Raw genomic sequence first — 10,272 nt, 5'->3', positions numbered from 1 at the left:
CTTTGCACAATCACCTACAAGACATAAACAATAAGATCGGATTAGATGGATCATAAACAAGACATTATTATAAAGAGATGCAAAATAAATAAAGCATAATTATCAACTACTACTACTCTAACTACTACAACTACTACTACACTAACTACTACTACCACTACTACAACTACTAACTACTACTAATACCACTACTAATACCACTACTAATACCACTACTACAACTACTAACTACTACTAACACTACTACAACTACTACTCTAACTAATGCAACTACTACTACACTAACTACTACTACCACTACTACAACTACTAACTACTACTACCACTACTAATACCACTACTACAACTACTAACTACTGACTACTACTACTACCACTAGTACTACTTAGACTACTAACTACTACTACCACTAATACTACTTAGTATACCTTGTTCCTCTCCGCGGCGAGGGCGAGGCCGACGGCGAGGCCGACGGAGAGGACGAGGCCGAGGGCGAGGACGAGGGCGAGTCAAGGTGCACGCGAGGGCAAGTCAGGGCGCGGGCGAGGACAAGCCTGAGGGCGAGGATGAGGAGGGGTGCGGGCGAGGACGAGGGCGAGTCGGGGCGCGCGCGAGGACGAGTCAGGGCGCGGGCGAGGATGAGCCCGAGGTCGAGGACGAGGAGGGGCGCGCGCAGCGGGGCGGGCGAGGAGGGGCGTGGCCGGCGCGGGGGCATGGCGTGGCTGGGGCTAGGCGGGCTTGGACGGGCTGGCCGACCGTGGAGGGCACGACTAGCGGGCGTGGCCGCTGCGGCGCGTGCGGCCGTGCGTGGTGGGGCTGGGGCGGGCCGGCGACCGCCGCCGGCGCGCGCGGGCGGACGTGGCGGGATGGGGCGGGCTGGCCGGGCTGCGGCGGCGGCGAGGCTCGGGTGGAGCGGCGGCGGCAGCGCGTGCGGCCGGTCGTGGCTTGCGGGGCTGCGGCGGCGAGGGGGCTCGGGCGACGGCGAGGCTCGCGGCGGCGGCACACCGAGCTGGGCGGCGCTCCTCGCGGCGGCGGCTGTGTGAGTGTGTGCGTGAAGAGTGAGAGAGATAAGGCGCCGAAACGGTTAAGTGTCTGAAGCCACTTTGCCGAGAGCCAGATCTGGGAGGCTCTCGGCAAACCTTCCCCCTCTGCCGAGAGCCCCGAGATCCGGCTCTCGGTAAAGTTTTTTTTTTCAAATTTCGTTCAAATTTTTTAATTAGCTAACTGCACAAAAAAAAATATTAAAAAAAATAAAAATTATTATTTGCCGAGAGTAGCTCTCGGCAAACTGAACAAAAAATGATATTTCTAAAAACAAAAATCTTTCCCGAGAGCAGCTCTCGGCAAACCTCTTCGTCGAGAGCCAGCTCTCGGCAAACCATTGATCCAGGCCAGGTAAAAAAAAAGAAATATGCGCCGAGAGCGGGCCCAGTTGCTCTCGGCAAAGAGCCTTTGCCGGGAGCAATCCCCTGAAGCCCTCAGCAAATAATATCCAAAAAAAAATTAATAAACAGTAAACGGCTCCAAAAAATACGAAATTTTGCCGTGTTACAACTTATGCTCTCTAATGGCTATACAAAAAGTTTGGAACTCCAAAACTAATTCGACCGTGACATTGTTTGAAAATCCTAATGGATCCTTCTCAACTTTATGAAACTTATTCGGAGATGTCTCAGATTGTAAGAATCATACGCAACCACTTGTGCGAAACATTTTCAATTTTTTACCACAGCCTCCAAGTGTGATACCATGACTTCATTGCAAATATCACAATTTTCCGACTTTGTTTCCTTTTTTAAGAATTTTTAAATCGTTGGGCTACATATGTTCGTGGTCTTCGATTCGTAAAATAAAAGGTGAAAAAAAACGTCAACAAGATGTTATTTGCCCTCAATAATGCATAAATAGCATGAATATCATTTTCTACTTAATTTTTCCCTTGTTTAAATCAATCGCTGTTCAAATTTTAATCGATTAAAAAAACTCCTTGAAATGCAATTAATTAATTATATATAGAAAATAATTACAAAAATACACAAAATTTTAATATTGAGTACAACCTGTAGTATGTCCATAGAGAAAAAAGTTTGGAGCATATGAAAGAAAAAATAATTTAATTGGAGAGAGTTAGGAGAAGAGAAACACATGCACATGAAATATAGAAACCACATTTGCCGAGAGCCTGGGAGGGGCTCTCGGCAAATATTTGCCGAGAGCGGCGCTCGGCAAAGAGTTTTGACGAGAGCAGTAACGGAGGGGCTCTCGGCAAAGCGGTGACGCCGTCAGGGCAGGTCACGGCTATGGGCCCGCGGCAATGTTTTGCCGAGAGCCTGATTTTGCCGAGAGCGCGGCCTACGGCAAAGGACCGTTTTGCTGACGGACATTTTTTGCCGAGCGCGGCTCTCGGCAAAACGGCCCACTTCGCCGAGAGCTGTTGCTTGCCGAGATGCAGGCCCACGGCAATCCTATCACTTGCCGACGGCCGGTGTTTGCCGAGAGCCGCGCTCGGCAAACGTTTTCTTTGCCAAGAGCCTGCGTTTTTGCTCTCGGCAAAAATCTCGGATCTCGGCAAAGGACGTTTTTCCGGTAGTGATATATATATATATATATCATCAATGAGAAAAAGGGTCTACGACATGCATTACCGAGCTCTTCTGTTTTGAAACCAGATCGCCACTTGCCGTGGTCCAAGGTTGAGCCGGCTCGCTAAATCACTATTCTGTCTCTGTAGTATTCCAAAACAAAACAAAATTAATTTAGTTCAATGCGACATGCGTATTCTAACTTCTTACTTATTTTGTGTGCAAATAAGAAGAAAAATAAATAAAATCCTTGTCAATGATAGGCGGGCTTACATTCTACAATGACTTTCTGATATAAGCTGTATATACTCAGAATTTCTTTTGGTAGTTGAGTTGTTTTCATTTTTTTAAACAAAAAAAATGCACTTAAGTCTTAACACATCAGGACTCTTTTACAAAAACACGACAGGACATGTAATTTCTTTTTTGACAGACATGTATGGGGGCCATATAGTAATCAGAACACCTACCGGCGTCAGGGTGCTGTGCTCCTTGAAGCTGTCCTCCAGGAACCCATACTGCTCCTTGCTCAGCCTCAGCTTTTTCTTGGTTCTACCACCAAACCCACCAGTTGTCTTTAGCTGCCTGGCGCACAGGAACTTCCACCAGCAAGTATGAGTTCACACTCCCTGTACAGACAAGGACTGATCACCGTACGTCCAAGAAGAACAAGAACTTGGGCTCTTAGGGCTTCGCCAGTGGGAAAGTAAAAGTGACTCATCGTCCGACGTGGCATGCAGATGAACCGACTCAAGCACGGGAGAGAACGACTCATGGAGGAGAGAGAAGAACCGATGCAAGGTTGGGAGTCAACTCGTGGTGAATAAAAAAAACAAATTTCTCTCACCTATCTGACCGACTCATATGTGCGCCGGAACCCGGAAGAAAGCAGAGAAGATTACATAAAGAATGTATGTGCAATTTTCTATTATATTATATGGGACCCATGATGCTTTTTTTCGAGGAACCGATTCCTCTTTGCTGCTCACATGGCGCTCTCTCTCCTGTGTTGGTCAACCCACCACCGCGGGTGCTCGTATGTGCTTAAGCCACAATCTATCATAGAGGTACCTAGCTAACCTCGCCGATTCAGACATGTAAAATTCTTTCGTACCTGTTTCTGCAGAGGCAGTTGGTAGAGGGCAGCCTTTGTAAAGATCTTCTTCCTGCATGTCCTTCTGGTTGCATGGATGTCTTCAGATTGTTTAGTTCGTCTCCTTTGGCTGTCCGTAGTCCTAGTTCTAGCACAAGCTCATGGCCTTCTGCATCGCCTGCGCGTGTACATGTCAGCATATGCTTGACAGTGCCCTTTGCTAGAGCCGGAGAAACCCCTAGACTAAGCTCAAGTTCCAAGACGGAGAATAGGGGGCTGGAAATGAATCGAAGAGAAAGCAATAAGCAAGCACCATATTTATAGTACTGATGGGCCAATGTCAAGTCCTTACCAAAGAAAAACCCTCGTTCACTTTGTTTCGTCACTTTTTCCGAGTGAAGTGCCAACCAGACGACCTAGCACCTTTAGCAGTCGGCGGCGCAGGGATTCAACTGGGGACTAAGTCGAAGAAACAATATCTGGAGTATGATCTGATAGATTCTCGCTACGGGAGAACGCAAATTTGCCGAGTGCTGTCAGCTTCGCCGAGTGCCAAAAATCGGGCACTCGGCGAAGCCACTCTTTGTCGAGTGCCGGACCGGGTGGCACTCGGCAAAGTTTAGCACTCGGCAAAGAGTGGCACTCGGCAAAAAAAATGGCACTTGACGGCCGAGCCCGCCCACACCGTCAAATTAAAAAAAATTCTTTGCCGAGTGCCGGCCCTGGCACTCGGCAAAGAGGGCCTTTGCCGAGTGCCAAGGCCCTGCACTCGGTAAAGATCCCTTCTCAACTTGCTAGAAACCTTCTCAAATTTTTACCATAGACTCTGCATGCGATAACACGACGCCTCGACAAGTTTCGTCATTTTCGGACTTCGTTCGGATTTTATATAATTTAAATACACTTTTCCCGCAGGTACCTCGTCATGTTACGTCAACAAGATGCTCAAAATTTCATGTGAGTTCCTGGATACGGCCTCAACATACACCAAATATCATGAATATCATTTTTTGAACGACCAAATTCGATTATTCCATGCACCTGCAGTTCAAATTTGAAATATTCCATAACATTCAACGAAACAAAAAAACTAACGAAATACAGCAAAAAAAGTCAAAATTGTCCCAAATTTGAACATGGAGTTTTAAATATTATATCAAGGCTGCAAAAAAATAATTGGGCAAAAAAAATAAAAAAAAAATTGCCGAGTGCCGGCCCTGGCACTCGGCAAAGAGGGCCTTTGTCGAGTGCCAGGAAGTGGCACTCGGCAAAGAATTAAAAAAAAACAAAAGCCTTTGCCGAGTGCCGGCCCGGCCCAGCACTCGGCGAAGGGGGAAACCCTAACTAAATGTGTGGGCCGGCCCACACACTCACTCACTCCACACAACACACTCACGCACGCACACCCCCGCGCCCGCCGCAGTTCGCCGCCGCCAGCTCGCCCCGCGCCCGCCCCGCCCGCCCCGCCCCACCCCGGCCCCGACCGCACCGTCCCCTGACCTACCCCGCGAAGCCCGGGCCGACGCGCCGCCGACCCGGCTGCGCCCCGCCGCGGCGCCACCCCTCCCCACCCCAGCCGGCCGCTGGCCACCGGATCCGGGGCGCCCCGGCCGCGCCTGGCGCCAGCGCCCCCTGCCCTGGCCACTCCCCACTCCGGCGCTGCCCCGCCCCACCCCGGTCGGCCTCCGGCCACCGGTTCCGGGCCGCCCCTGGCTGCTCGGTGCACCGCAGCGGCGCGCCCGGGCGCGCCCCGCCTGCCCGGCGCCGACCCAAGGTAGCGGCCCCGGTGAGCCCGCCGCGGCCCTGGAGGAAGGAGGAAGGAGGAAGGAGGAAGAAGGTAGCAGGAAGAGGAAGGAGGAAGAAGGAGGAAGAAAAAAGGAAGAAGAAGGAAGAAGAAGGAAGAAAAAGGAGGAGGAAGAAGGAGAAGAAGGAAGAAGAAGAAGGAAGAAAAAGGAGGAGGAAGAAGGAGAAGAAGAAGGAAGAAGGAGGAGGAAGAAGGAGGAGGAGAAGGGGAGAGGGGAGGAAGCCAAGGTGGAGGTGACGAACGTTCGCCCACGTCGTCCACGCCGTCATCCCTGCCCTCGCCGGAGGAGAAGATAAAGCCGCAGGGTTGTCGGCCATCGCGTCGTTTATGTCGTTGACGGCCTTCGTGCCGGGTTTGCTCAGGTTCGTGCAACAACTTGGGGAGCAACAAGGTTGGCAGATCCCACTACACCTGCTTGCACCACAGTCTACTCTGGTGAGTATATTTTACTTTCTGTGCTCATGCTTAGTGTCAAACCTAGAGATGGCCTTCGTGCTGGATTTGTAGATGTGTGGGCCTTCGTGCCGGATTAGTTGATGTGTCGGCCTTCGTGCCGGAAATGTGGTTGTCGGCCTTCGTGCCGACGTTTTTCTTGCAGGTTTTAGAAACGTCCCCGTGCAGGGGAGGTACTGCCGAAATTTTCAACTTTTCTTTAAACTCCTTACATTTTTATCTTGTCACTCACGTGCAATATCTTCTTTTTTGTGCAGCGGACATCGGGGGCGGCGTCGAACCAGGTCGGAGGGTCGCCGGCATCGCAAGTCGGGCCATCCGCACCTGGACCGTCGCCGGGATCGCACGCTGGGGCGCAGTCGCCGTGAGCCGCTTGCGGAGTAGTTTCTATGTATTGAACTTGTGAACTCGTGGACTATGAACTTGTGGTTTGTAATAAATTGTGGATTTCGGACAAATTTGGTCGTTTGTAATATATAAATGTGGTTTGTAATTTATTACTGTTGAACTGTGGATTCTATTATATATATATATATATATATATATATATATATATATATATATATATATATATATATATATATATATATATGCATTGTTGTTTAAATGGAAAAGCAAAAAACAAAAAATAAAGAAATTTAGAGGTGGCTTTGCCGAGTGCAATGACCATTGCACTCGGCAAAGAAAATTAAAAAAAATAAAAAAAACATGCTTTCCGAATGCAATGGTCATTGCACTCGGCAAAGAAAATTAAAAAATAAAAAAATAAAAAACACCCTTCACTGAGTGCCGGTGCTGTGGCACTCGGCAAAGAGGTTTAAAAAAAACAGATTTCTTTGCCGAGTGCCGAAGCTGTGGCACTCGGCAAAGAGTTTTAAAAAAAAAATATTAGACGGCGTCAAATCTTTGTGAGTGCCCGCACGTCACTCGGCAAAGCCTTTGCCGAGTACCCGAAATTTGGCACTCGGCAAAGCAGCCTTTACCGGAAGGGGATTCGACAGAGGCTCTTTGTCGAGTGTTGCACTCGGCAAAGGCTCCCGCCTCCATTAGTGTCTGTTAAGGAATGGGCAAGGGGTTGGTTCTACATGGTAAACCACCACCGGCCCCTTGCTGTTCATACCGGATTTCCACCGAGGAAACAGGACAAGTGGTCAGATTGGACAACCATGGAGGAGCAGAGGCAACTGGAGCCACTGCTGCTCCGTATTGAGAATATGAAGAAGGCCAGACTGACTGGTGGAGTAGTCGTCCGCAACTTTGTTGGCCGCCGGATCCAGCCGGTTTTGAATATCTCGGAGAAAACGATCCATCAAGGATATCATCAACAAAACTCCCGACTAAAGAAGTATTCCGCCGCGTAACGCGAGTAGTGGTGAAATTGGAGCATAGATGAGCACCTGGTGTGCTGCAAGGCCTCCACCGACGGTATGTGATGTAACCGAGCACTCGTTAAATAGACGTAGTCGTAGGCGTACATATTGTGACCATCTAATCTTGCCCGTTGTTGCAACTACTAGGACGAAGTATGAATGATTGTCCGCCTCTGCCTCCTTCAGGACAGGCAAAGGGCGTGCAACTGGACCGGCCCATGACGGCCGAAGAAGTCCACGAAGTCGACGATCCAACAGGGGGTGTCAGCCTATCTGACACAGATTCTGATGATGCAGAAGCTGTCGAGTAAGCGGAGGTAGGCGAACCAAGCAGCCGGAAGCACTACCGCAGTCCGAGCGTGGGGTTGCCGAGTGGCTCAGTGCCTAAGAAGCCACGCACAGGTAATCGAACAGCTGTGCGGAACATCTCGGCCACATAAACAGCTGTGCGGAAGATCTGGTGCCCGATTCCTTGCTTCATCCTCTATACGCTGTTGGTGAGCTGCTTCATTCGCCAAGCGTTGGCGTTTGGCTTCTTGACAAGTGGCCCGATACCGCTCCATCTCTTCCTTGCGGTGTTGAGCACAGTTCCGTCGGGCTTGCTTATGTTTATTCTTTTTCTCTCTAGCAGCCCTCTGCTTATTATCTGAGGCCCTGTTTAGTTGCCAAAAAATTTTGCATAGTAATGTCACATCGAATTTTGCGGCACATGCATGGAGTACTAAATGTAGACGAAAAAAAAATTAATTACACAGTTGGTCGAGAAATCGCGAGACGAAACTTTTGAACCTAATTAGTCCATAATTAGACACTAATTACCAAATACAAACGAAATGCTACAGTGAGCCAAAATCCAAAATTTTTTGGATCTAAACGCACCCTGATTCATTGGGTGGGCCGAGAGCGTCAACTGAGATGTCCGACAAAGTTTCATCTCCCAAATTGACATCTGGAGCTTGCAGTGGTTGTCGGAGCATAAAGACTTCTCGGCTGTGGGCATAGCAGATAGTGCTATTGGTGCCAGACTCTGCAGTCGAAGCGCTAGAAAGAATCTCAGTAGAACCCTCCTCCTCAATGATTGGAAGAGGTGTGCCGGCTTGCGCCCCATTCGTTTAGCTTACAGGCGTATTTTTTTTTAAGCCAACGAACGATATTTTTTTCTCATAATAAATTAGTCAACAGTACTTTCAGCCATGGCTTGACAGTTGGCTCATCATTACCGACCAACCTTAATGAAACTGAAGGATCATTAAATGGCCGGACTCCTGGCCAATGCACCATATTTCCTTCTGATGTAGCAGAAAAAACCAGACCCCGTCGGGCGCCCGTCAGAGGGATTGCATAAGTTTTAGTGCCTGTTTAGTTCCTAAAATTTTGCAAAATTTTTCAAGATTTCCCGTCACATCGAATCTTTAGACGCATGCATGAAGCATTAAATATAAATAAAAAATAAAACTAATTACACAGTTTAGACGAAATTCACGAGACGAATTTTTTAAGCCTAATTAGACTATGATTGGACACTAATTGCCAAATAACAACGAAAGTGCTACCATACCATTTCCCAAAAAATTTCGCCAACTAAACAAGACCTTAGATCAACTCCCGGTATACAAAAGCCGAATTTCTGAGTCTGAGTTGGAATCGAACTGGATGGTTGGCGCAGACGCCTGACAACTTGGAGTCTGACTCGAACAAGGTGATTGTATCTACGTGACACTCGAATTGCTTCAGCTGTTTCTGAGTCCGAGTTGGACCGGAAATCAAAAAAGGATTTGCTGGAGTAGCCTGATCCGCCTAGATCTCCATGAGGCGACCTTGGAGCTTGCCACAATCGTCTACCGTGCAGATATAGGAACCGAAGATAAAAGTTGATTCCGCCAGGAAAATCATGTTGATGTTAAGGACCGTCGAGCTCTCGAGCGTAAATTCACCGAAAGCCCCTACCACAACAACGAGATTGCCGATGGACAATCTGACGTTAAAAGCGGATACAGCGACATACAATCTATCGCTAAAAAGTTATAGCGACAGACTTCTAGCATACGGTGTAAGTCATGTCGCTAAAAACTTTTAGCGACTAGTCTATTGCCCTAAATATTTATAGCGACAGATAGTCCTTTGCTACTTTTTAGCAACAGATTGTGCAATGGTACATATAGTTTTGCCGACAGATGGTCCAACGAGGCAATTTTAAATGGTTAAAAAAATAAAAATTAATCCATCAACAATTGTCCACAATAAATACAACAATCACTGAGCTTCAAAAGTTCATTCATCGAATACACAACAAAGATTCAACTTCAATAAAGATACATGATTTTCATAAATTTGACCAAAACTTTACAACAAGCTCACATAGATAAGGTCGCCAGCTCATCTATTTCCTCTAGAGACAATAAGAACATCCAGCAAAATGTAAGGATCGTAAGGAGGGACAAGAATGCCTTCCTAGTAGCCATTCCTTTTAAAACATAAGATGAAACAAAAGTAGTGATAAGCAACAGGAAGTTTGCCGAAAGGTACACCAGTGAATATTACAAAAGAAGGCCTTTATCTTATACCATTCAATTAAGCATTAGCCATGTGCAAGCATAAAGCAAAAAGCTTGCAGAAACGTAGATCCTAGATGACATAGCTAGTCTCAATTTAATATTCAAACTTGACACAGTTCAGACCAATGCAGCAAGATATGCTTAATTGCAAAACAAAATTAAATTCATATAGGGGCATAACACCAAGAGAAAAATAGAATAATTGGACACTCATTTCACACTGAATAGCTTAGTGCTCGGTCTGTGATGGCATATTAGTGTTGTGGTGTAGTGCGAGTATTCGAGAACATGAACTAAATGCTAGAAACATTTTTTATTCTTTTGAAGGCAGTTAGCAAATTATGTCCCTGAAACTAAGATTAAAAAAAGGCATGTAACTCATAAATAAGTATTGCTATTACACATGATTCTCCTA

General features: G+C 47.3%; 2 protein-coding genes across 2 annotated transcripts; one reads left to right on the top strand and one right to left on the bottom strand.

Moving 5' to 3' along the window:
* The first annotated feature begins 713 nt into the window (after positions 1–713).
* LOC136507749 (uncharacterized) lies at positions 714–1,043 on the top strand. Its single transcript, XM_066502375.1, has one exon. It carries the CDS (start codon positions 714–716, stop codon positions 1,041–1,043), a length of 330 nt encoding a protein of 109 aa, XP_066358472.1.
* A 1,598-nt stretch (positions 1,044–2,641) lies between these two features.
* LOC136507748 (homeobox-leucine zipper protein HOX27-like) lies at positions 2,642–5,796 on the bottom strand. The gene is made up of 4 exons (XM_066502374.1): positions 5,722–5,796; positions 5,180–5,478; positions 3,053–3,167; positions 2,642–2,725 (listed from the first exon to the last, which is right to left on the bottom strand). The coding sequence occupies exons 1-4, from the start codon at positions 5,794–5,796 to the stop codon at positions 2,642–2,644; spliced, it is 573 nt and encodes a 190-aa protein (XP_066358471.1).
* Between the last annotated feature and the right edge of the window lie 4,476 nt (positions 5,797–10,272).

Source organism: Miscanthus floridulus, chromosome 15, assembly GCF_019320115.1.
Source record: "Miscanthus floridulus cultivar M001 chromosome 15, ASM1932011v1, whole genome shotgun sequence".
In the NCBI taxonomy this organism is placed as follows: Eukaryota; Viridiplantae; Streptophyta; class Magnoliopsida; order Poales; family Poaceae; genus Miscanthus; species Miscanthus floridulus.
The sequence above is the reverse complement of the archived record's forward strand: the minus strand, read 5'-3'. Positions and strand labels throughout refer to the sequence as shown.

Excerpts from the sequence above, each read along its gene's own strand:
- LOC136507749 (XM_066502375.1), top strand. The coding sequence starts at position 714 with ATGGCGTGGCTGGGGCTAGGCGGGCTTGGACGGGCTGGCCGACCGTGG.
- LOC136507748 (XM_066502374.1), bottom strand. The coding sequence starts at position 5,796 with ATGGCCGACAACCCTGCGGCTTTATCTTCTCCTCCGGCGAGGGCAGGG. Across the intron at positions 5,479-5,721 it reads CGTGGACGACGTGGGCGAAC|GGCCGCGGCGGGCTCACCGG; the intron begins GTTCGTCACCTC and ends TCCTTCCTCCAG. Across the intron at positions 3,168-5,179 it reads GTCGGCCCGGGCTTCGCGGG|GCAGCTAAAGACAACTGGTG; the intron begins GTAGGTCAGGGG and ends CCTGTGCGCCAG.